Source organism: Neolamprologus multifasciatus, chromosome 23 (genome assembly GCF_963576455.1).
Source record: "Neolamprologus multifasciatus chromosome 23, fNeoMul1.2, whole genome shotgun sequence".
Taxonomy (NCBI): domain Eukaryota; kingdom Metazoa; phylum Chordata; class Actinopteri; order Cichliformes; family Cichlidae; genus Neolamprologus; species Neolamprologus multifasciatus.
This window is the reverse complement of record NC_140460.1, coordinates 42,010,260-42,037,282: the sequence shown is the minus strand read 5'-3', so window position 1 is coordinate 42,037,282 and position 27,023 is coordinate 42,010,260. Positions and strand designations below refer to the sequence as shown.

General features: G+C 42.8%; 1 protein-coding gene and 1 long non-coding RNA gene across 4 annotated transcripts; both read right to left on the bottom strand.

Moving 5' to 3' along the window:
* Positions 1-641: 641 nt before the first annotated feature.
* LOC146492415 (uncharacterized) lies at positions 642-3,154 on the bottom strand. 2 transcript variants are annotated; one of them, XR_014872548.1, is made up of 4 exons: positions 3,022-3,154; positions 1,470-1,548; positions 1,052-1,168; positions 642-881 (listed from the first exon to the last, which is right to left on the bottom strand). It is a non-coding gene; the product is annotated as an uncharacterized LOC146492415 (long non-coding RNA). The 2 variants fall into 2 exon arrangements; XR_014872547.1 differs by lacking the exon at positions 3,022-3,154 and adding an exon at positions 2,747-3,013 and having other exon boundaries at positions 1,470-1,599.
* A 3,405-nt stretch (positions 3,155-6,559) lies between these two features.
* On the bottom strand, positions 6,560-26,396 carry arhgap1 (Rho GTPase activating protein 1). Of its 2 annotated transcripts, none has more exons than XM_085151427.1 (13): positions 26,271-26,396; positions 19,798-20,001; positions 19,516-19,614; positions 19,334-19,421; positions 17,105-17,236; positions 15,165-15,251; positions 13,057-13,155; positions 12,349-12,456; positions 12,174-12,250; positions 11,049-11,126; positions 10,733-10,861; positions 10,535-10,638; positions 6,560-10,458 (listed from the first exon to the last, which is right to left on the bottom strand). In XM_085151427.1, the coding sequence occupies exons 2-13, from the start codon at positions 19,919-19,921 to the stop codon at positions 10,291-10,293; spliced, it is 1,293 nt and encodes a 430-aa protein (XP_085007553.1). In that variant the 5' UTR covers positions 19,922-20,001; positions 26,271-26,396; the 3' UTR covers positions 6,560-10,290. The 2 variants fall into 2 exon arrangements, with proteins under 2 accessions (XP_085007553.1, XP_085007554.1); XM_085151428.1 differs by having other exon boundaries at positions 19,516-19,608.
* Positions 26,397-27,023: the final 627 nt, after the last annotated feature.

The window sequence follows — 27,023 nt, the reverse complement described above, 5'->3', positions numbered from 1 at the left end:
AAAAACAATATATACAGTGTTATCTTCATTTTAGATGTCAACAAGTATTTGTGGCTCCCAGAGTTTTCTTTTGCGTGAAACTGGGTCCAAATGGCTCTTTGGGTGTTAAAGGCTGCTGACCCCTGCAGTAGATGGTTACATGGAGAAACCTTTTGAGCGCGCTGAGGTGCTCACACACAAACTACAGCTTTCTTGGCTGCTACCTCCAACAACATTGTGCGCTGTTGGTCCTGCGAGCTGCACAATAACTTTCAATATTTAGTATTTACTGTTAGTTACAGTTACCCAGGTTATTGTGTTTATTGTGTTGCTCTCCTTCTGTTTTTTGTTCTCTCTCAGCAGGTGATCCAGATGATTTTTGTTTCGTGCCCTTCCTCACTGTCCCTTTTCCCCTCTGTTTTTCTTTCCCTCCCTCTCTTTCTTTTTCCCTTTCCTTTCCCAGCCATGTCTGTCCCGTCTGTAACAAGTGAAAATAAAATAAAATAACAAAGGTCAGTCAAATGGACTGAACGGCACGGCTGTGATGATCCAGTTGGTAAAGTAAATCTGTTGGGCATCTTTCTAGGCCTTCAGATAATAATTCTGACGGCGACAGAACCAAACAGGACAGGCAAAAATAAAAAAACAGTCCTTACACACAATTATCCTTTTGTTATCCTTTCAATCCTTTTTATTGAAATGAAAGGCCAGACAGTCAAAAGAAAACAAAACAATGGTTAAAAGTGACTCCATGTCTTCTGATATCACTGCGACATTTTCATGCAGAAGTTTCCCTCATCAGTTGCACCGATCGTCAGTACATGTGAAGACGTTATAGCTGGGAATGGACTTCAGAGCAAAGGCATCAGCTCTCCTCATGCATCTTTTGAAGTACGAGTATCCTGCAAAAGAGCAAAGTGAAAACTCGTACTGTACTCTCACAGATTGGAATGAAAAGAAACACCATCATCAAAAATAACAATAATAACTTGGCCTCAAATTAGGAGAATATTTACAGAATGTACAAAAGATAAAGTTAATGTTTTACAAGTGTGTGTGTGACCATACTTACTGGGAAATGTGTTGATGACATAGGCACAGACCTCATCGGGTCTCTGGCAGGTCTCCACTTTGTTATAACAGCTGCCACCAGCTGTTATTGGGACGCAGCGGTTACACTGCAGAGCCTCTGATAGACAAAGACAGAGATATACATGACTGTTCATATTTAATATTAGTGAACACTGATGGCAAATCTACTGAATTAAAAACAGAAGAGAAATAAGTCCAGCTCTTCAGTGTTACTGTCCCTAACAGGAGATTGGTGGCACTGGCTCGTTTTCAGTCACATTTAGCAGTTTTAGTTAAGTTCAATTTTCTTTTTTTATAGCGCAACAGTTGCCTCGATGTGCTTTATACAGTAAAGTAAATATACAACTCCTCCGACTTTGAATTGAACAGAACAAAAGCAGTCTGTAAATCTAACTTACCACTGCTGATGAAGATCATGAGGAGGATGACAGCAGGTGCAAAGGCTTTCATTGTCTTCTCTTGCAGGAGAGTTGGTCTCTGCAAATATTACTTGGATTACAATAAACTCACTCATATGACCAAATGCTGCTGAGTGTGAATCAAGGTTATTATCGTTAACGAAAACTAACGAAATAACAAAAACTAGAAGTGAAAAAACATTTTCGTTAACGGAAATAAAAATAAAAACAAAAAAAGGAAAACTAACTAAAACTATAATGAGTGTTCACAAAACTAACTAAAATTAACTGAATTTATAGCAAAAATGTGTTTAGTTTTCATTGATGTGTGCGTGTCATACAATAGTCAAGGGTGAAAATGAAGTTTAGTTTCCAGATTTTTTTCTTGCTGTGTCTCATTATGCCAGCAGGTGGCAGCACGTTAGTCGAGTCGTCTGTGTCGCTGCTCCGTCCACGCGCAGAATCATGTCAGGAAAAGTCGGGAGCCAGAGTCCAATTTCGGATTACTTTGAATATGACTGTGTTTTGGATAAATCAAGTGTCTTGTAGTGGAAACAGACTAATTATGAGGGACATTTCTAAAGGGAAAAAAATCCCACAAACCTTAAAGTGCACTTGAAAAGCTCACACAAGAAGGCTAACCTAGCTTAGCTTGAGAAGGTAAGGGAGCACACTCAACCCTCATCCCCAGAAAACAGAAGCTAACCCCAGGCAAGGCAGCGTGATGCATCCCGAGACAACAGGACGGGGATATCTACACAACTGTGTGAGTCAATTACCTTCAAAAAGTTTATCAATTCACTTGAACCACAATTACGAACACCCGGTGCTGCGAGAGTTAATAGTCTCATTGGGGCCAAGATATACATTTTATAGTTGCCTGGTATCAATGGTTGTTCATCTGCCTTTATTTATTTATTTAAAGAACCCATAGGTGGGAATGTGAGTTGTCTGTCTCTGCGTGTTAGCCCTGCGACAGACAGGCGACCTGTCCAGGGTGCAGTATGGTAGCTGGAATAGCAACATACCCAAGGATGAGCAGAATGACTGATATGATCAAACTGGGATTTTGTTACACTTAATTATTGCAAACACGACTAAAACTAAACTGAAACTAATCAAAACTAAACTGAAACTAAGGATTTTCAAAAAAATAAAAACTAAACTAAACTAGCAAACAATTGGTAAAAAGTAATGAAAACTGATATAAAATTGAAAATCTGAAGTCAAAACTAAATAAAAATAAAAACTAATGAAAATTGCAAAACTATTAAAACCCTGGTGTGAATCAAAAACAAGGCTCTGAGAAAACATCAGCTTTTCCCCTTTCTTCAAACACAGAAATCCTTCATTTCTTATTGTGTCTTATTTTTGTTCCCGTGTCCAGGCGTCTCTGTGTCGTCAATCCAGTCCTTTCCCAGTCCTTTCCCAGTCCTCCTGCTGCTGATGCTGCCAAACCCTCACCACGAACAGCCCACATGTCTCAGTGATCACACGTTTGCACCAAAGAACAGTTAAAAAGGACATTTTGATTTAGAAAATGAAGAATTACCTGATGATGTTTCCTTTAGCAAAGGTGCAGCTTCACTAGACTGAGCGCTTCACTCAGGAGTTTATAGTCTGCTGAGACGTTACACAAACACTGGATATTCCACTTTAATGAAAGCCGACTACAGAAGATTACAACATCGTGTTAATGAGCTACCACTCTGCAAAGAAACAACGCAAACACACAATTTCACTCCAAGCAAAATTTCCCAGAGAGTAGAAAAGCGCTTTAAAAGAATCAGTCCATTTACCATGTACAACATAGCAAACAGCAAACTCTTTACTTCACCAGCAGTCAAATGTGGTGAACGGTGCAGCAGGACTGTCTGAATTCTTTTAAATTCTTTCATCTTCTTCTGTCACCTACGATTTCACTGATTTCACGATTTCCTGCCTAACATGTATTCCTAAAGCAGCCTCGTTAGTATACGTCTATGTCTCAGCCTTCTAAACATTTAATTCTCTGGTGTTTGCACCAGAGTCCATTACTGAAGCTGCTCAGCAGCAGAAATAACACAGCTGCGTAGGACACAATGTCCTTATTTATCTAACATGCAACACAGTCAATCAGACACCCTCTTACACCATCACTGGTTACTGGTACTCTTGAGTTTTATTTGAGTATAGTGGGAAAATACAGCTAAACAAAGATGGTTTCCACAAATGGTCTTGTCAGGTGGGTCAGGTGGAGTATCGATCTTCCCACCCTGAGTGATTCCCAGCTTCACACGCTCCAGCATCTGTTAGCAGGACTTGTATGTGTACATCTGTATATGTATGTCATTTATAATTTGTTAATAATTGTCCCAAATTTCCCAAAATGTTGAAAAGTATAATCAGTGGCATGAACAGTTTGAGTGTGATGCCGTTGAGAAATCCAGTAAACGAGTCATGTTAGTGAGTAAAGCTGGAATAAACCAAGCATGACTCACAGGGTCACAGCAGGGAACAGCAGGTCAGGAACTCTGCTGAGGAACGCTCACGACAGTTTCTGTGGGAGTGTCCTGCGTGTCTGTGACACATGGGCTGTGTCCCAATTCAGGGTCTGCACGCTTGAAGTACGCATTTCAAGTGTGATTACGTCACCGCCACGCAACGACGGCTGTCCCAATCCAAAGTGTACTTGAAATGCATACTCCAAATGCACCGTCGATTTCCCCAAATATCAAGCGTGGTCCGGTGCACGCTTCGTGGTCCCATATATCCCACAATTCATAGCGCGGCGGTGGGTGTGGATAATTTTGCCGCAAAACACGGCGGAAGGGAGCGGCCAAGAGTGAACTGTCAAAAGTAAGTACTGAATATGACGTCACTTATTTATGTGCGAATGTTTAATAACGAAGAACATTAAAACATTGCTGTTGGCCACATGTCGGCAAAGTCTCATGAACAACATTAACTAATTGTTATTTACTAGCTAATCTTAAATAACTGTTCAGTACAGAAATGAAGCCCAACAATCATGTTTTACAGTCCTGTGGTCTCAGCCTCAGATACTCATCAAAGTGATGTCATGACAAAAATTAATGACCAACAAAACATTTTTCTCCTTCATTTCTGTCACACAAAGCTGTATGAAACGTTTCTCGCGGTTAGTATCATGGTTGCTAGGCAACCTGAACAGCGCGACGAAGGCTAGACCGTCCGATTTCACAAGCCTCGCACTTCCGCACTTCTCGTACTTATAGTACGAGAAGTACTATATATAGTATATAGTATGCGCACTACGTACGCGTAGTGCGCGTACTTCAAGCGTGCAGACCCTGAATTGGGACACAACCATGGACTGGTTGGCTTTAGTGAGTCAGAAGTGTCTTTAAATTCAGTCTTCAGCAGAGAGATCAAATCATCAGATGGGGACATTTGACTGGACTTAAAAAGCTCCAAACGACCATGTACCAAAACCTAAATCCGTACACTAAATGACGTCTGAACATCTGGCACCAGTCTGCAGGCCTGTATTTGCGCTCTGATGACCTGACTGTTACAATGATATTAATGTTAATGTTGCATGTAGTTATAATATTAACAGTTTTAACCCGATCAGTCTGACAGCACAGAGGCCGAGCATGTTTTCTTTCTTGTGTTGGTCCAAGTGTAAATGTCTTCTATGCTCCAAAACGGCATTTTTTTCATTGCTCTAGTGGATTTAGTCAAATTAGATTATATGGGCCTTTCTCAATATGCGTACTTGCGTTCTCGTGTACTCGTGATACGTCATCAGTCGGAGACCAAGTACTGTTCCAATTCGAAGTACGCATCAAGCCGAGAACGCGAAAAAGTCCCGGATGTGTTCTCGCTCCGCCCGTTTTATCGAGCATGCATCGGTGGTGACTTGTGTGGACTTGGTACAGCTAAATATCCCAGAATGCATTTCGTCCAAAACTCAAACGCGGCAATGGCGGACGAGCGGGTCTAAAAACTTTTAAATATTACTCTTTCTGGGTCACAAAATAAACTTTTAAGTTCTTTTCAAGCGAGAATGTAGCTGTGTAAACTTCAAATATCTGCTCGATTTATCAAGATATCATATATTTCCAAACGAGCTCCGACGTTTTCGGAGACGTCTGTGACCTGCCAGCTCCATAGCAGACAGCGAGGTCGAGGATTATTACAGCCGGCGAGAACAGCGGACTCCCGTCACATCGTTTTCACCCCCCCCCCCCCCCCCCCCCCCGCGGTCTTTTCGCTACTCAGGTTAAACAAACCCCAGTAGCTGTCTATTGTATTGAGTGTCCACTAAAATAAAAATAAAAGCGTTCTAACATCTCACCTGCTTGTTTTTATTAAGGTATGTACACGTATGTACATGTGCACTATTTTTATTAATAGAGATTTCACTACTGAGGTTAAACATGATATAAAAGTCACTTAGATCACTTCTAAATGTTAATGTTTGGTTTATTTCAGTGTTTTATTTGTTCCTGAGTAAACCGGTTTGACTGAGATTAAAGTTAAGCTTCATAACATATTACTCACAGTTAAATTAAGAGGGGACGGCAGTGAAAACTCCGGACTTGTGACATCATCAAGTACGCTGGTACTTGATGATGTCAAATCGCGAGTCCATGGTCGCGTTCTCGGCGAGTACGTACTCGCGTACTTGAGAATTGAGAAAGGGCCATATTTTTAATTAGGGTAAGATACAGGAACCAATGAACTGAAGCCTTTACAAATGAAGATGTGTAAATCTTAGTGCATAACAAACTGTGTAAATGTGCATTTATAGTAAATCTGCAAAGGTTGATTCTGTTCATCTGGATGTTTTCAGTGGGAGAAACGTTCTCGTCTCTCATCCAGGTGACGTCTTCAGTCTCAGCTGACTGCAGCTTTCCAGCCTTATGCAAATGTGCTGTTTATAAGACTGGGGAAACCTGCAGCTTACAGTTGAAGGCACATCGATATGAACACTGCCTCAAACAGGCCGTCTCATTAATGCATTTATGATACATTAATATGCGTCATCTGTATAAATAAATACTAATGCAGACTGTAGTTCAGGTATTATACTGAGCTTTTCTATCAAAGAGCAGAGCCCCAGCTTTCATTCATCATTTCTTTATTGTTTGCACACATCAACATTACAGGATATCACCATTTATATCATACATGTATAAGACTGAGATCCACAACATATCAAAAGAGGATGAAAAAAAAAGGAGTTGAGAAAATAAGGTCACTAAGTAAAAATAAATCCGCCTGGAAACCAATGAAATTCTCCCGTAGAGAAGTTCACTGTCACCATGACAACAGTTACAGTACAAAGACCCATAGATTAGAGAGGCTGTGACGGATCCGCAGAGTTGAGAAGAATCAGCGTTTCGGGAACGCGGGACACAGCTGACAGGTTTACAGCGGGGTTGGAAAGGAAGCGTTTTTCTCCGTCTCGCTCGCCTGGAGACTTTCAGCTACGTCATCTTAAAACCTGAAAATGAAACTAAACCGAGTTTTGTGAGAAGATCAGACGAGTGGGTTTACACTCGAAGCTCGGTTTTGTAACGAAGACAAATCTCAAGTCTGCCGTCACCATCGCAGCTGAGCTGTTCTCAACAAAGTCAGCGTTTGGGTGGAGGCCACGCCGCACGTTTCACAGGCTGCTCCGAACACCAGCAAACTCCAGAGCTTCGTTGAACGTCTTATTTAATCTATGGCAGGATGATCACACTGGCACTTAGATGGCTAATCACATGACCACGCGGGGAAACCAATAAGGCACGAGCACGCACAAACACACACATTTAAAAAGTGCATCTCCACTAGCTTCTGTGAGTCAGATGAACTGCTTGGCTCGCTCTTTTTGTGTTTCACAGATATTTGAACAGATCGAAGATGACTCACAGTCAAACAGGAAGGTCTGTCTCACTACGTCACGCCATTAAAAAACGGAGATGCTACCATGACGACACTCACACACAGCCCTCTGCACTGGTACACAAACACACATCATTAAAACAGGTAAACACTTGTTGTCGTTTTTGCTCTCAGCTTCAGTCAAACTGAAATTCTGAATGTTTTGGTGCTTTTCAGTCACATCGTTACAGGAACACCACAACACCGATATTTACCCACTGATAGTTTGTTGCAATGAAACATCTAGTTGAACAGCGTGTTTTGAGTCTTTAGAAACTGACTAAAGGAAAGACACAACTCGTCTGTGTCACGTGTCAAAGAAAACTACTGCAGGTGCTGTAATCATGGCGAACACTGTGAGGCTGTCCTTTACACGAAGACTCTGGAAACAGGACAAAAACAACGCTTAACAGGGCGCCGGGACAAAAACGGAGACATGCAGAAATAATGTTCTTCTCAGGAATTACAGGTGATTATTACAGGAACGAACATGAGCAGTGATAAATGCAGGAAGCTTAAGGCCTCTGATCCAATTACGGCCACACAGTTCTCATTAAGCCACAGAAATTAAAACCCTCGTTAAGGAAAGTTGTAGCTGCTGCAGGCTGTGAAAGCAGCGATAACAGCGAAACCCTCAACAGCAAAGACATCCCGACCAACTCCCCACAGTGTCTGTGCATCACCGCTGAACCGTGAGATAAATGAGAACACACTGAAGCTTTTGGGAGACCATACAGTTGCTCCTGGGAACCTCAGCGAGAGCCCACGGTCACCTGTGTGCATCCAGTCCCTGCGCTCAGGAGGACGGAGGTGCTGTTCACCTAACAGGACTCTGATCACACCAATCAACCACCGCTCATGTTGGCTGCTCTCTATGAGGACGGATTCATCTTTGGGTTTAGGAAGAAGAATTCACACGTTCCTCTCTCACTACAGAGGAGAGGAAAAGCCGATTCTGACGGGCTACACTCCTCTACGCTCCTCATAGGCCTGCTTCTAAAGACCTGTGGTGACTAAAAGAAAACACAACAGCTAAAAGGAATACTGGCTTGTGATTGGCCAAAGGGTGTGTTTCATCCTCACAGCTCTGATCTAATGCATCTATATCCTACATTAATACTCAACAAACCAATGGATGAAGAGCTGGCCTGGAGCCACGGTGCCCTCTGAGGCATGTGGGGTCTGTTACCTGCTCAGTGTGTGCAACACACCACGGCACCGCGCCACAAACACAGAGCCAAAAACCAGCTCATAACTTGGACAGACTCCTGTAGTTCAAAGCCTGAAACAACTCACAGTAAAACTCAGCGTCAGGTTCTTCTACTTAATTAAATTTGGGACAATCACAGGAAATCAGACAGAATCATTCGTTATGTACACGGAAGTGACGCTGCTACAAATGACAGCCAGAAAGAAAAGAAACATGAATCCGTTACTATTACAACTTATATTATTACTGCGTGATGATTGTGCTCGCGCACGTCACGTCTGCTCGCGCACGTCACGTCTGCTCGCGCACGTCACGTCTGCTCGCGCACGTCACGTCTGCTCGCGCACGTCACGTCTGCTCGCACACGTCACGTCTGCTCACACAATCAGTCACACGGAGGGCGACAGCAGAGACGCTGGCCTGTGGGAGTCCACCACATGCCCGACCAACCTTCTCCCTGTAATTTAAACAACAACAACAACAGAGTCACATCTACACTTTGTTTGTCACTAAACCTGCAGAGTGTGAGCGTGAAGCCGTCACTCAGCACACTTTTGTAGCAGGACACCAGCTACAGGTCCAATGACACTATTAGTGAGATTAAAGTCATATAAAGGAAGAGAAAGACTCCACGTGCACAGCTGTGGGTGGTTTCTGCCACTCCAAGTACAGCATTTCATCGATTGTCCACAAAGTTCACCATTCGGACGTTAACCTGAGTCCCGCCTCCACTCTCCTCATCAGCCCTCTCTTTAGTACAGAATCAGAATCTGAAGAACGTTTGGTAACACGGGGGAAACGCGTTTTTGGCACTACGTAGAAAACAACACGAGCAGCTGCTACTGACAGAAAAGATGCAAACCAGCCAGTCAGTGATACAGGGCTGAATATAGATATGAACACATGCAGGGAGTGACGGAGGCATGGACGGAGCAGTTGGGGTGGTGGAGAAGCACGTGGCAGCGAATGACTAACCCTGCGTTCACACATGTAGTGATTTCAGATTTATGAGAGCTTTTATGCCCCTCCCCCAGTGTCACAGCTGTTTATAGCGAGCTGGCCTGATACGGCGTGAAACGACTTCACGTCACGTCAGATTCACGTTGTGCTCGTGGAGACTGTAGGAAGCACTGCACGGATTTAAAGGAAGGGAAACGTGCACGTTTGTACCTGTAATCACGACGTGTTTGTGGGATTTCATGATGCAAAAGAGTTATCACGACTTTAAGAACACAAAGTGGATCCTGGTAGATTCCTGAGTGGGTGTGGCGACAGCGTGCCCACTCACGCAGGTGGTATCAGGGCCGCGGCGTTTCGTGCTGTTACACATGAACAGCCTGTAATTTAACGCTGGAACTGGGGATCTTTCTTGTTTACTCGCGCTTGCATTTTGTAGTGTTTTGTTATTTTTTGCTAACATTATTATTCTTTGCCTGAGCTCTGACACGTGTGCTGTTTCCACTTGTTTTCATGCTTGGAGTCAAATAGAGAAGTTGGCAGACATGATAACAGGACGCTCAGAACGACTGGTGACACACGAATAACTTGGTCCACTGAATCTTTTTAGATGTGCGCGGCGTGTAAGAGACAGTCGGGCCTGTCTGAGTACTTTGATGATGCTCCTAAGGTAAGCTAACGGCTAAATGCTGCAGGGGAAGGAGGGTGTCGGCGGCGTTTCACATTGGCAGAAAGCTCGGAGCAGAGGGCGGGACGTTAGGCGAACACCAGATGCTGCTGGTCCAGCAGGGTTCTCGTGAAGTTATTGATTGGTCCAATGGCGCTGAGCGACATGGCGTTGTCCCGCCCCCAGAGCAGATTGGGACCGAAGACCACAGCCAGGTTACTGTTGGTCATCTTATTCACCTCACTGTTGGCTGACACCTAAACACACACACAGGATGTTGTTGTAACAGACAGAGATGATGTTTTGTGATCAGCGGGATGTGCAGATCATCACCTGTGCCAGAAACGTGATGAGGTATCGCAGCGACGCGTAGTTTTCCTCTGGCAGCGACTCCACCAGCGTCTTCATTACTGTCACCTGACTCTCACTGGACACAGCTGGAACAAACAGTCATCAGGTGAACTGCTGTGAGGCAGGTGGGGGGGTGGGCTTCACACAGGTACGAGCTGAGCCTCCTCTAACCGTACTTACAGGCAAAGTTGACAATGTCGTTGTAGAGCTGATAGGTGAGCAGAGGCTCGGGGAGTTCCCTCAGGAATGTTTTCAGGATGACAGCAGCCAGGTGCACATCCTCCATCTCTCTGAAGTTCACTGTCGCACCTGCAAACACACCAGTTCAATGAGAAGAGACGAGCATCCCAACCCTGCTCTGACATGGAAGAAACCCGGTCCTCTGCAGCCTAACTGGTGTTTACAGAACTATCCATTAGGATCATAACTGACGTCACAGCTCGTGGAGAGGACTGGAGAGTGAATTTCAGCATCACAGGGCGGTCAGAGCTCGTACCTGAGTTGTACCTGAGCTGGACCTCCTTCACCAGAGTCACGTTGGCAGATCGTCTGAAGATGCCCTCAATCTCCAAGCCTGACGCACACACAGACGCACACACAGACGCACACACAGTGAAAAAGAAAGAAAAGCGTTTCTTTCAGACATAATGAGGCACAGCCTGAGTCTGCATCAGAGCACACACACAGGTATAAAGTCACCTGTGTGTGTGCAGCAGCTTTAACCCTTTAAGACCGACCATAGAACCAAGTCTGCCAGAGCTTATATTATATGTTTACATGCTGTGGAGCCATTTTTGGGAGCATTTCAAGTTGCTATACATCAATACAACCATTACAGCCCAGATTTTAATAATATGTCTGCATTAAGTGCATAGTAATTACATAAATTGCAAAAAAGTGCAATAAACTACAAAAAAATTGAAAATGTTTTTGTTTTTTTAACATATATTTCTAGTTAGAGAAATTTAAGAGGCTTATCCCTCAAAACTGTAAATACAAAAAAGTTGCACAAAATAGTTTCCCACCACAGGAGATTTATTTTGAGTGTCTTCATAGTTTTATTTTTGAAATACACCAATTTTTATACACTGCAGGAAAAACGAAAATAAATATTATGATGCAAATTTGCAAAAAAGCAGCATCTGCATCAAAATAAACTATTTCCAGCAGTGCAATATGAGTCCTAAGCATCCCAGAAACAACACAGGTCATGGCGGACATGCAAAAGTTCACGCTGACGTCTATTCTAATGTAGGAAGTGTTACAAACAGCTGATCGGATCAGCAAAGTGTGTTTCTGGAATATTATGTTTTTGTTGCTGCAAGTGCTTTTTATGCAGTTTTTGCAAAACTATATGTGGAAGGAAACTGTGACCGAGGACAAGCTGATGGCATAAGATGTAAGTACAACTCCTCCGGTTTCATATGCAAAAAAAATTATTGCGCTAGCTCACGTGGTTGCAGAGCTACCGGGATTTAAAAGTAGTTGCGCAAAACGGAGCGTGCTGCTCTGACCGGCTTTAAAGGGTTAATTACAGTGATGTGAGCCAGTAAAAGCCCAGGTGTGTGCTCCTTGCAGACACAGCTCAGGGAGCAGTTCGTTCATGTGTTTTGTTTGTTACCTTGCTCTGAGAGGAAGCCGACGGTGTCTCTCATCACCACAGGAACTGGATCACCATCTGGATCCCTCTGTCTGAGCCTGACACGCACATCAAAACAACAAGCAGATTCAGAGGTCTATTTTCCCTTTATCTGGAAGCTTCTCTCACAGGGCCGTGTCTCTGAATCAGCACTTACAGCGTCAGTGGCACACCAAACACCTGGCTGGGGAGGGGAGGGCTGTGAGGAGGAGACATGGGGGGCTGCGTGGTGGCTTTCAGAGATGCTCTTAATTTGTTGTCATACCTGGCAGGGAGACAACGGGAGATTTAAAAAAGTAACTCAGGGTTTCACTAAACTAAATCACAGAATGGAAGCAGCACAGCAGTGAATCAACTCCATCAGTGGCACCTTTTAAAAAGCATGAGCAGAACAACCACAGGAAGCATTCCCAAAGAAGACGCACATGAACAGGATGCAATGATGATGCTTACAGTGACAATAATATGTGGAAACTGAGATTTGTCATTGTTTCCTGAAAACACAAACGCATGCTGACTTTAAATCCAGAAAGCAAAGATGGAGAGGGAAAATGTTTGGATGTAAAACTTCTGCTGGGAGACCAGCAGCTGTGCCAGTGTGGGCTACATCGACGTGCACTGCACGGGTTATTTGGATTGTGATGAAGCCACTTTCAGTAAGATAATATCATCCCACTTCCTGTGTTTGTTCCAACACGCCACTCGAGTTCAAACACTTTCAACAACAACCGTTCTCCTCGCTTCTCATGCACACGGATAATAAGACGGAGGCGGCATTTAACCTTCAGTGAAACGTGCTGCTGGCATCGCTCAATGAGACGACTGAATGAAAGGCACACATCTGACGTTTGGCAGGAACACTTACTCTCTGACGCGGGAAGGAATGACCAGCTGATCGCACTTGACCACGTCCTCCAGCTCGCTCAGATAGCTCACGTAGTTGATCTTCCTGCCAAACTTAAAGCTGAGAAAGAGAAAACTCTGTGAGCAGCAGTGATGATGACTTTTTATAACCATGGAAACAGAAATGTAACAAAGCAGCAAACAGCACACGATGCACCTTGTTATGGACATTTGAACAATAACCTGCAACAAACCCAGTGAGCTCGTTCTGAAGTGGTTTCATTAACACGTTCAGATCAAACAGTTTTCTGAGGTGGACACCCCCCTGAACTCTTACACGTTCCCAAACAAAGAAGCCACAACTCTCACATGCTGGCCCCCTCACAGGGGGGCTCCTCCCTCACACAGACAATTATGACCTTGGTCTCTGCTTGGACGTCACCTGAATATTTACATCCCTGGTAAGGGGAAGGAGTCCCACTAGCTGCTTAGCGCCTCCCGTTACAATGGCCTCACTGTGTGTGAGAAAGTGACATTACTATTACTAATGTGAAATGATTAAATATGTGATTAATACAACAGAAAACCTCCGGTTTGGTCAGAAGATCTAAAGACGTTTGTGCACTTCCTGGAACGCTTCATACGCCAAGGAAAACAGCAACAAGCGACTCACCGATGAGTCCGTCTACGGGGAATTATGATTACATAATTATGTAATCATAATTCCCCCAAAATGACTTTTTTCTGTTTTTGCTCGTGAACAGAGCCGGTTAAAGGTCAGAGGTAGGCTCAGTGTCACACTGTTTAATCAGCGACTTACATAAAAATGTTCCTGTTGGAGAGAACAAAGCTTACAAAGTTAAGTGAATGGTTCTTCCTTCCAGCTGCAGCACTGTGACACTCTCTGTTGGCATAGCTACAAGATGATGTGTACAGTATCAAGCACCTCGACTGTTGTTGGGATTTGTTGCCATTTAAATGAAACTGGTATCCAGTAAGAAGCAAACCTGAATATGTCTGTGAAGGTTCTCAGTCATCCAGGTCATCGTAGTCAAAGGAGCTTGCAAAGAAAAGCGTCTGGACTTCTTTAAGTTACTTGAAGACGTTTCACCTCTCATCCGAGAGGCTTCTTCAGTTCTGAAGAAGCCTCTCGGATTCTTCAGTTCTGAAGAAGCCTCTCGGATGAGAGGTGAAACGTCTTCAAGTAACTTAAAGAAGTCCAGACGCTTTTCTTTGCAAGCTCCTTTAAGCAAACCTGAAGCAGGAACTGCAGACACATTTATGGCTGCAGTTCTCTGCTGCTGCCACTAGATGTTGCTAAAGTTCTATCAATGTTAGTACAATGACCCAAAATTCATATTTATTAATCATGTGCTTCCTTTTTAAATGAACATATAACATATAACAGCTCACATAAGCATGCTGATGTGACACTACTGCACTCTTAGTTTTCTTATTAGTAAACTGATAACTATGTTCACTGAGGGAACATGTGCTCATCAGCATTTAGCATTAGTGGAGTCTGTATTTACCCACAATCCACAGGAGTAATGCTGGAGTACATGATGCTGCGTGGTACCCATGGCTGCCCGTTAGATTATATTAGCAGCATCTGACCCGACATCAAGCAGATAAAAAAATCCCAGAAAATTTCATAAAATCAATCAGGGATTAAAAATCTGACTGATGTCATAAGTTGCACTTTAAAGCTGGTCGCTCTAAGTACAGACGGCTTTTCAATCATAGCAAGGATAAGTTCAAGTACTGGGTCGCCCTCTCTGAACCTTTGAAGTCAAGCGTTTGAAGTCTCATAGCTGCATAAAATCGAGCCGTAACCTCGTGTTATAACTGTGCATCTGTCAAAGAGCGGCTCGTACTGTAACAGGACGCCACAGCTGCAACAATCAGCCGTCAGATTTCTCCCTATATCAACAGGAAGTGGATCACAGAGTGACACAGCCCCCCTATTCAGTTTTATTTATACAGCACCAAATCCCAACAGTCGCCTCGAGGCGCTTTGTAACAAAATCAGCACAAACCTGTGTGTGTGTGTGTGTGTGTGTGTGTGTGTGCGTGCGCGCGCACTGGGGCTGCACATAATGGTCCCTGTCAGAGAAACCAGAAACGAACCTTATAATCGGTTTGAAGAGGATCAGCAGAGTCTTGATGAACATGGTGGGATGGACGATGTACAGGGCCTTGATGTTCTTCTTGTACCTGCAAACACATCACATGTTCTCACAAGGTGTGCTAACACACGTTAGCAACGATTACAAGAGCAAACACAGAAATGTGACAGCATCTGTGGAATCTGCTGTCCACAGGTTATACAGGCAGCACTGTATGAATGACTGAATCATGCGCTGCCAGCGATGAGCAGGTGAAAATAATGCGAGGACATGTAACTGTAGACCTGCTGTTATCAGCCAAACTGAATGGCTGTGTGCTCGCCTGCTGCTGTGCAAAGTGCAAATTAACTGTGTGAAAGTGATTAAAGACAAAAGACCTTCGCTATTTTGAATAGTGGGAACATGGCTGAAGCCATCCGCACATGTTACGGTAACTGTGTGCAGTTTATGAAACACTGCACACAGTATTTGTTTCCACTGCATCCAAGAGAAAAACCAGTACCATATCACTGGATGCACACTGTGCACCTCTGCTTAAATACAGAAGTGAGGGGAAAACAGTCAGAGCTTCTCCCGTGTGCAGGACGGCTCCTTTCTCCTCGACTCGTCCTGTCTGTACTTCCTCTGTGGACTATGGTGCTCACAGGAAGTACAGAGAAATTACTTTCTGACAAAAAATGACATTCCCTGTTTTTCTTCATTTGTTTAGTTCAAAGAGGAGAACGCTGGCACAAGTTTAAACTTAGTAACATTTAAAAAGAAAATAAAGTTTTTTGCCAAATCAGTCATAATTATGCAAAGTCATGATGTTTAACCCTTTAAGACCTACCATAGAACCAAGTCCGCCAGAGCTTATATTATATGTTTACATGCTGTGGAGCCATTTTTGGGAGCATTTCAAGTTGATATACATCAATACAACCATTACAGCCCAGATTTTAATAATATGTCTGCATTAAGTGCATAGTAATTACATAAATTGCAAAAAAGTGCAATAAACTACAAAAAAACTGAAAATCGTTTTTGTTTTTTTAACATATATTTCTAGTTAGAGAAATTTAAGAGGCTTATCCCTCAAAACTGTAAATACAAAAAAGTTGCACAAAATAGTTTCCCACCACAGGAAATTTATTTTGAGTGTCTTCATAGTTTTATTTTTGAAATACACCAATTTTTATACACTGCAGGAAAAACAAAAATAAATATTATAATGCAAATTTGCAAAAAAGCAGCATATGCATCAAAATAAACTATTTCCAGCAGTGCAATATGAGTCCTAAGCATCCCAGAAACCACACAGAAAGTCATAAAGTCAAAGATAACTTTTAAAAACACCAGTATAGGCTCATGAGGCCCTGATGGTAAAAAAAAAAAAAAACTACATTTCCGCGAAAATGACGTCACTTCCTGTTTCGGGCAGGTCATGGTGGACATGCGATAGTTCACGCTGATGGACGTAGGAAGTGTTACAAACAGCTGATCGGATCGGCAAAGCGTGTTTCTGGAATATTATGTTTTTGTTGCTGCAAGTGCTTTTTATGCAGTTTTTGTAAAGCTATATGTGGAAGGAAACTGTGACCGAGGACAAGCTGATGGCATAAGATGTAAGTACAACTCCTCCGGTTTCATATGCAAAAAAATTATTGCGCTAGCTCACGTGGTTGCAGAGCTACCGGGATTTAAAAATAGTTACGCAAAACAGAGCGTGCTGCTCTGACCGGCTTTAAAGGGTTAAAACATCCAGTGTTGGAAGTGACTATGCTGAAGGCTTTGGGATACGTTCACCCTGGTGTGGAATTGTGATGTATCCGGTACAGACAGAGGTTAGTCTGCAGAAGCCGTTGATCAGGTTAATAAATGCAAAGAGCAGCAGTAGGACCAACTGTAAACAGGTATAATATGATAAGTGAGACTCGTGTGCAGTGATGTGTTGGAGATTACTTTCTGTCAAACTCCCTGTATGCATCCCGCACCCAGCTGAGGGAAGGTTTGTTTTCACTGGTCAGCCCATGATGAAAGTAGATCAGAGTGTAGTCACTCTCCACATACTGATCCAGGGTTCCTTTGAGATACCTGAAAAACATGAGCAAGTCTTTGTAAACGCAGAAATATCTTTATCTACTCACATAACTTTGTTGGTTAGTAACTACTGCACCTGAGGGCTTCGCATCAACTACTTTCATACCAGATGGATGAGTGAGTCTCTTTACTCTGTCCCTACAGGAAGGAGCCTTCACAACATTTTCTGAAAACTGCAGCTTTACGTTCACCGGATCACCGGTTACACCCAAACACAGCAAAGCAGAGACACAGCCATGCCTTCTCCATTCATTCCAATTATGATTATCTGGGGCAGTGGTGAATACACCATTTCATAACAGGATTACTCCCTGACTGTGGAAACATCAGGCAGTTATTACAGTCTTTTTGCCCATGATTTCAGTTGTTCAGAAACTTTGTGTTTTGTAGTTTCTAGTGTGTTCCTCAAAATGTTTTTTTTTCCTAAATAACTTTTTATTTGAAAAAAGATCAATATAATATCAGCATTAGGGAGCGTTGCATTCTTCAAGTAAAGCCCTGGCTCGCCAGAATGCATGACCATATGACTCCAGTTTTAACCAAGTTACACTGGCTTCCTGTGAAATTTTGCATTGAATTTAAAATTCTTTTATTCACTTATAAAATCTTAAATAACACTGCCCCTAGCTATTTAACAGAACTTCTTCATTTGTATAATCCCATAAAAGCACTAAGATCTTCTAACCAGATGCTCTTAATGCAACCTAAGTCTAGGTTGAAAACCAGAGGTGACCTTTGCTATTGCAGCTCCTAGACTGTGGAACAACCTCCCTATTGCCATTCGCTCTTCTGAGACTGTTCAGTCTTTTAAATCTCATTTAAAGACCCATCTTTTTACTCTGGCTTTGAGGTAAGATAGTTTGATTATCATTTGGTTGGTTTCTATGTTTGTCTCGTCTTGCGTTGTATTTGTCTTATTTTATTTTTTTATTTATTTTTTTAATTTGTGAAGCACTTTGATCAAAACTGTTGTTTTTAAATGTGCTATATAAATAAATTTTGATTGATTGATTGATTAAAATAACCTTTAAAACATATTTTTTCAAGGCCACAATCATCTTCATCACAGTCTCCTCTTTGTAAAAGTAACCAGTCTGTCAGCAGGAAGACGAGAGTGGGCGAGGGAGACCAGGTCAGACACTCAGAGGCCCCACAGTGGAAGCTACAGGTAGAACAATGGTGACCACCAGCCAACACTTCCAGCACCACTGACACTTGACTGCTCAGCCACGGCTCTAATGCTTGCTCTGCTGATCCTTCAGCAGCAGCTGTCGGTCTTTGGACTAATCTTCTCTCAGTGTCACTGATGCAAATCTTGTTCTTGTTCTTAACAATAATGGATCACATTTATATAGCACTTTTTCAAGAACCTCAAAGCGCTGTACACTTCCACTATTCATTCACTCTCACATTCACACACAGGTGGAGGCAGCTACACTTCCTGTCTTTAGATACAGCGATGACCAAAGACCAGCATCTACACTAAACATCAGAGCCATTTGGCTTAGCTGACATCAGCTGGTGTTAGCTAAGGCCGCGGTGTTATCAGTGTCTAATAAATGTGCCACAGATGTAGTCTGGGCTTTAAAAAACAGCACAGTGCTGTAGAGCAGCGGTCCCCAACCCCCGGGCCTCGGACTGGTCCGTGAGTCGTTTGGTACCGGGCCGCGAGAGTTGAGGCTCAGGTGTGAAATGTATAGTTTTCAGGGTTTTTATCGGTTTTCAGCGTTATTTTGTTATCGTTTTTATCATTAACTCGGTTTTCCTGGGTCTTTTCACGTGTGTTATGAATAAATCTTCTTTTTTTCGGTACCGGTACTAGTTTTATTTTGTTGTATTTATCCGCGACACCTTAAAGGCCGGTCCGTGAAAATAATGTCGGGCATAAACCGGTCCGTGGCAAAAAAGGTTGGAGACCACTGCTGTAGAGAAACGTGAAATTGGATCAAGTGCCCAAAAGACAGCGCAGTGACAGAACGACACTACAAGTCTAAAACTCCCACTAAAGTGTCTGTAAATCCCACTTCTCCTTAAATCGTGTCACAAAAACGCTGGCAAAGCCTAAAGGTTTGTGGTCACATTACTACTTACATCAGCAGCTTATGATGGTCCAGCTGGTGCTGCGGAGGCATCCTGCAGGCGTTAAACACGATCACCTTCCTGCCAAAGTTGTCATCACCTACGGACGCAGACATGGACTCGCCGTTACTTCCAATACTTTTCAAAAACATATATTTCCAGACTGAAAGGTCAGCTGTGACTGAAGAACTGACCGGCCACTTCGATGATCTGATGTCTGGCAATGTCATAGAAAGGGTGGTCCCAGGGCAGGTGTGGAGAGCTGGCGTCAAACTGCTGGGAAACATCTGTCTCTGAAACACACACACAGTTAATACGAGACAATAATCACAGCATTACATCAGCATGAAGTCCTTCATATGTAAATGTGTGTTTGTATGTAACATTTTAAGATTAACCCCAGCCGGTCAGAGCTCCTACAATCCTTCGTTTGAAACATGACATCATGAGCAGGTGTGGACAGACATCCCTCTCACCTGACTTGCTGAGGAAAGACTCATCAGCGGGCCACTGCTGGTCCTCTATGGTAGTCAGCTTCAGCTGTCCTAGCTGCGCCGTTGCAGAGTCGTCGCCCACGTCTACCAGCAGTTCTGAAGACATCGCACACACGTGCGCTCTCACATACACACAGACTGCACAGCGATGTCCTTGTTCAGCTCACTCAAACATACACACACAAGCTGCAAGAGACACAAACGCTTCAGGTCAGCACATCTCAGCCAAACTGTGTTTGAACCTGACGCTGTGACATTATATAAAACAGGCCCAGATCAAATCAAACATGGACATTTCTGCACAACTGATCCATCAAAAGCAACATGAAGTCACGCCCGTAAAGTTTCTAAGAAACATGAGACATTTGAATTCCATAGAATACACTGTCCCTTTATCACACTCATGTAGGGCTGCCACAAACGATTATTTTGATAGTTGACTAGTCACCGATTATTTTTGTGATTAGTCGACTAATCAGATCATGCATCCATTAGATGTACAGCTTATTGCACCAGCAGCATCTGCTCTTATATAACTATCATTAGCTTTTAGCGTTAAGTGTTTAAGGTATGTGCTAACTAAAAATAAAGACAAGATGATAGTTTATTAAATTTTAATGAAGTTTGCAGATTGTTTCGGTAAAGTTTAATAAACTCAGTCGTCTGCTCCTTGCTATCTAAAATATAACAGGACACCAGAGTATATTCTTGAGCATCTCACACTTCGGATAATCAGCTGTCTGCTTGATGTTTATTCAGCTGTGTAAAAACTATAACTTTAATCTCAGCCAAACCGATTTACTCAGGAACAAATAAAATACTGAAAAAAGTCAAACAATAACATTTTTAAGTTATCTAAGTGACTTATATATCATGTTTAACCTGAGTAGCGAAAGACGGCGGTGGGTTTGAAAACGATCTGCGGGAGTCCGGTGTTCTCACGGCTCTAGTGAGCCTAGCCCCCGGCTAGCTATCGAGCTAGTGGCTAACAGACATCTCCGAAAACGTCGGAGCGCTTTTGAAAATATGTGGTGTCTTGATAAACTGAGCAGATATTTGAGGTTTACACAGCTACATTCTCGCCTGAAAATATGTTAAACGTTTATTTTGTGACCCAGAAAGAATAATAAGAGTAATATTAAAACTAACTAGCTGCCGCCATTGTGGGAAACTGAGCTGGGCTGCGCTATGAATTCTGTGACACAGCTTCTTCTTCTTCTTCTGGGTTTAACGGCAGCTGGCATCCTTGTACATGCAGTGCTGCCATCTTCTGTTTCAGTCCGTTATTACACTCTTAAATCCTACTACTTATTCCTGCGTCTTTTGTGATCTTACAAAGCTTCAAACGACGCGTCGACTATTAAATCAGTCGTCGACGATTTTGATAGTCGACGTAATCGTGACTAGTCGACTAATCGTGGCAGCCCTACACTCATTGTTACCCAACTGATTGAGTTTAAAAGATGAAAAAATGAAATTCATTAGTGATTGATGCTGCTGCAGTGGGTGACATGCTGCATCAGCACCATCTAAATAACATCAGACAACAGCAGTAATCTTCAGGCTAATGCTGTGCGATCTCTTTCTCACAGCCTCTAATTATTCCGATCACACCTCCATAAATAAACAGTTACACAGAACATCTTAGCGATGCTGAAGTGGTCGTACAGTTTCCTTTGGCTTATTAGATCTGCACAAACCATAAGCAAAGACTACTATAGATCTGCACTGCAGAGTAACACAACTACCTTCTTCAGCCCTATAGAAACATACCACAACCATGACGAATGCATGAAAGACAAAAAAAACTACATAATGTGTGCTGACATGAATCGCCCAACATCAACTTGATCAACTCGTCTGAGCTGACGATGGACAAGAATGTACAGCATCCTGTGCAGGAAAACGCTAAAATCACCAACACCTGCATTATATCAGGAGAAATGCGACTCACGACTGTGAGTTTCACCTCACGTAACCAATGAATGAAGTACTTTCGATTTTGCATCTTGATAAATAAATACAAGGTGAAAAAACAACTTGTCTGCAAAGATGAATTTACAGGTAGCTGTGGCAAAGATAAAAGCAGCGCTGATATGATTTCATTTTGTGTAAAGCTTTGATACTTTTTTACTTCCAAGAGGTTCCGATTCTCTCGCCATGGTAACTGAGGTAGGCTCCAGATGTTTTATTCATATAAATAAAACATCCGCTGGCATATTGACTGATGCACAAACCTCTCCCGGTGACAGCTCCCACAGCTGGAGCTTCAGCTGAAGGAGAGAAATAGCCCACTCACCACAGAAAGAGTGCGTGATACTTGGAGCCTGTGTGACACTGGATTTTATTGTCACTGGTGTGCCAGCCCTCAGTGGATTTTTGTTACTCTGAGTAGTTTTAGTTCAACACAAATGAAGACACCTTTTCACCCTCAGGAGCTTTGGCCATGCTCCAGGTGGTGACTTACCATCAGTTACTGCATGCTTTCTGTTTCTGTGCTGCAGGAAACAGCAGAGTCACACGGAGCTATGGATGTGTGTACAAGAACAGTATCAGGGACACATTTTTGAGATTTTTAAAATTCTGTTTTGTTTCTTTTTCTAACCTTCATTTCACCAGGAAGTAAAACTCTAGAAGCTAAGATTCTCTTCTGAGAGTTTCTTAGTGTGGCTGGGGTTAACCCTGCAGGCAGTTTCACTGGTGACAAACCAGAAAAGCTCAGGCCTGAACCCGAGTAACCAGTGAGCCTCACAGGATGTGTGAACATCATTTGCTGAGTTTTCTTCTCAAGCAAGAAGAAAGCAATGAAAAGAATAACTCTGACGCTGAACAGTGGCCTGAGATGTGCAGCAGCAGCAGCAGAGAGAGACGGATTAGTCTCAGAGTGCCACCACGGTTTGGTCCTGCTTTTGTGTTTTTTAGCTTCAGCAAAAAGAAAAAAGCTTTATATCTGATAAATCTGAAGAAAGGATTCATCATCCCTCCCTGTGGAACTTCTCTTTAGTCTGACGACTTTCAAATGGAGCTCCAACAATAAAAGCACGAGCCACTTCCTCAGTTTAATGACTGCATCACTCCTCTCCTCACTTATTAACTGCCCATATTTTCTACATGCTTCCTTCTTATCTACCATCCCCCACCTATTTACTCCACTCTTACTCTCATGCCCACAAACGTACACACACGCAGCTGTGATGTTATGCTAGCTGACAGCATGTAGCTTTAAATAAATATCGCTACTAACCAGCAGACACAGTCGGCCAGTTGCTGCAGCCAAATACACACATGGACAAACTGAGTGAAAACCAACTGTTTGCACACTGTCTGCATGTCAGTCAGTAACCACGCAGCTGTCGGGGAGGATGTTGGTTAACGTTTATGATGATGTGAACAGTAACAGGTTCCTCATTTCCTTTCTCTTCATTCAGTTCCTAAACTGAGCAGACCAGTGGAGGTCACAGCAGTGGGTCAGGGGCACACAACCTGACTGTGAGTTTATTTCTATGACAAAGTTTCACACGTTACATTCATACTGAAACAGGTAAGCTCGCTCCAGGCACTTCAGGTCTGACAGCTCTGGAGTCAAAATGTTTGCTCTCGTGGCGTTCAGTCCTATTGTCTGCACTGGATGATCTGTCGCTATTTCCTAATTTATTGAGCCTATTTGGCTTTTTGGTTTTTTTAAGTTGAGAAGCACTGAAAAGATGTAATGCTAAAGTTTCAGGATCATCACTCTGATGGTGGAGGAGACGCCCAAGTGTAAATAGTCAGAGGTCAGGAGAAGAGGAACCTGAACGCAAAGCATGCAGAGTTTCACTGGGAAACAACTGGGAGGACTACGGTTTGTGAGCAGGGTATAAGGGTATCCACCTCTGTGCTCAGTTTAAAGTAGGTTTCTTTGCGTTTGCTTGGTTTTTTTAACCAGATAGTTGCATCCTTAGTGTCGACAAGGTTAGTTCAGGATTGGATCTGATAGGGCATGGGTGTCAAACTCAAGTCCTAGAGGGCTGGTGTCCTGAAACCTTTAAATATGCCACTGCTGCAACACAACTGAGAAAGAATTAGCAGGTCATTAGCAAGACCTACTGGCTATAGAACGTACGGTTACTCTGTAACCTTGGATCTCTGTTACATATGTTACAAATGATGACAACGCTGAATCTTGTGTATCTTTACCCATGCAGTGTATCCAGCCACAACACCAAGTATGCATGAGGCATTGTTTGTGGATCATGTTGCACTACCCACATCTGTGCATGCGCGCGCACACACACACACACATATATATATACACACACAGAAAAAGCCACTTTGTGTACATATGAGCATCTAACAGAAGCATCCAGCGAGCACAGTACCCTGCCCCCTCTATTCCTCTTCTCTCAGCACTGCAGAGCAGCTGAGGAGGGCAGTTTAGTCAAAGCATGCTCCAGGGGCTCAGGAAATGATTCCTAGCAAAGCTCTAGTGCAGAAAAAAGCCACGGAGTAACACAATATTATTACTGAGCATTTCTACGTGTGAAACACTGCTCTACTTATTTTATGCTTTTATGGCATTTCAGCTTCAGTAGTCTAAATACTACCAAAGGGTTCATCCCTAACAGCAGCATGCACCATCAAATATGCAAAAGAAAAAACATAATACTGGCATGTACATGCAAGCAGCAGCAACATTCACACTCTCCATGTCTCCCACACACGCACCTGCAGTAACATTTCTGCACCACTCCACAGTTTCTAATGCCGACCAGAGACTGACACTGAGCTTAAACTCCAATCACCTCTAGCTGGGGAAGTTCATTTCATGTTTTTTTACCTAAGGGACGCCACAAAAAGAAGAAGAACCTGAACAATGGGAACCAAGAAGCCCACAAAAAAGCAACCGCTGTTTCTGACATGACATATATGTAAGGAACAGCTCGTTTCATCTTCCTGCATCCAACTCACTGATGTTTGAAATCACTGCTACAGCTTTTATTTCAACGCCGCTTTAGCCCCAGTCATCTTGGTGGGTTACATTTATTTAAAAAATGTATTTTAAGATGTTTATACTTCAGAGGCCTTTTCAGTCATGATCACCTAACACTGCTGGCTGCTTGAATCAGTCAAAATGATGACACTGTGCAATTCAGGCAAGGGTCACTTTTACATTCAGGTTTGGTAAATATCACAGGCGTAGAGTTGCTGTGACAAAGGCATGAGCTAGTAATAATAATATAACTGAGATCACAACTATACTTAAAAACATTGGGTGGCTGAACGTTGTAAAACTGTATGTGTCTGTCTGTTAATGTGACTGCACACATTCACACAAGTACCAGACCAATCAGTGTGATCAGGTCCAGCATAGGAGCAGTGCACTCCAGAGTTTTAAGGAACATCACCACGATGCTTTTCAGATATGAAGCACGCAGTCAGGCTATGACTGGTGTCCCGGGTTGTTCAAAGTACTGAGGGTACTTTTAATATTTCTAAAGCCCAGAGATGATGAATAATTATCTCAACCGGAGGAAAGAAGGGCACAACTATAAAACGACTGTTGGCTTATCCTGTCACAAGACAGGAGAACGCGTCATTTTTTAATCACCTCTATTTTAAACAGAATAGTTTCGCATTTTGTTTGCCATTCAGAACCTCCGCCTGCCACCAGGGCAGTTTACTGCAGAGGGTGTAGCTCACAGACACCATCAGCCTGATTCTGTAACCTCTGCGTCAGTATGAAACTACACCCAGAGGCTGTCTCATTATTTTCAATGTCTAATGTAAAGTTTTCCAGTAAATACCAATCATAACCGATAAACTACGAAATACAGTGTAGTGTGTAAGTGGAAGGGACATCACTGCAAGCTATGAACACACTGATGCACTACCATAACATGATAATGTGTGATATATGCACATTTTTGAAGTGAGACGTCATCTTTGGGGAAATGCTACGAAGGATTTTGGGGGAAGGAGAGAAGAGCATTAAACCCGAACGGAGTTTGGCGGGCTGAGCAGACACCTTCACTGCTCGTAGTCCAGTGATAAAAGCAACAAGTGAGCAGCTGACCTTTTACCTTTTACTTTTACCAAACAGCTCAGCAGGAGAAACGTTTCAGTGTCAGTAGCTGCGGATTCAGAAAAGCTGAACAGGCTAACGCAGCCACACTCGCTGGTCATTATCACACAGCGAAACGCATTAGCCTAGCAAGCTGGCTCGGCTACATTCACCATATTCGGCACACGGATGCACATTTTATAAGCAGCCTTTCATACGCTGTGAGGCTTCAGTAACTGAAATGACGCTTAGCTGGGCTAAACCAGAACACCGCAGTGTTAACAAATGACCTCATCACAACAAATTAGCCCCACAACACCCGACTAACAGCGCACGAGCAGCACAGCGCGTGAGCCCCGCGAGCTTCTAACATGTTCAGTTTCTACCAAACACAGCATCATAAAATTTGTTTTACCGTAATAATGCAGCTGCTCTGTTACAACCGATTCACTTTGTGGCGTCTGAAGTCAACGTAGACCGTTGTCAGCAACAACCCTGCGTCAGCACCTCTTCCGGTTTGTTGTTTTCAAAATAAAGCTATCAATTCAGTGTTTGTTTACTATACCTGTCAAAATAAAAGTGCTAAAAAAAAAAGAAAGCGTCCCCGTGGGGTTTTAGTAAAAGGCTAAAGTACTAAAGTATGACAAGCTGATTCTATTGTGTCTATCTATATATATTATTCTAATGATAATATTCTATTTTACACACAGACCAATGGCGTGATTTGTAACCAATCCTTGCGATGCCGCTCAGCCAATTAAATCATTTATTCAGAGCGCGTGAGAAAACAAAATTGTGGGAGGAGACAGAAGAGGGTTAAAGCTGCGATAGCTCAAAGTACACCTTTTTATGATTTTTTAAATTAATTTAAAAATATTACTGTTTTAATTAAGTACTTTATTTAAAGACAACTAATTCAATTTTTATTGTTTTATTTTTTGAAAGCATACTTGAAGAGCATCCAATCATTACTGTTATTAATATTATAATAGAGTATACCTTTCAGACCATTATGAAAATGATTAACGGGGTTGCTGTGGACTCACGGATACAACTGTGCGGCTACTTCAAAATATACTGCTTATGATGCATGAGGAGCTTTATAATCTTTGAGACATTTGTTTGAGGAAACTGTTAAATAAAAGAGAAAGCATTCGGTTTAGAATAA

Excerpts from the sequence above, each read along its gene's own strand:
- arhgap1 (XM_085151427.1), bottom strand. The coding sequence starts at position 19,921 with ATGTCTTCAGAACTGCTGGTAGACGTGGGCGACGACTCTGCAACGGCG. Across the intron at positions 19,422-19,515 it reads TCAGATCATCGAAGTGGCCG|GTGATGACAACTTTGGCAGG; the intron begins GTCAGTTCTTCA and ends CTGCGTCCGTAG. Across the intron at positions 11,127-12,173 it reads CGGCTTCCTCTCAGAGCAAG|GCTTGGAGATTGAGGGCATC; the intron begins GTAACAAACAAA and ends TGTGTGCGTCAG.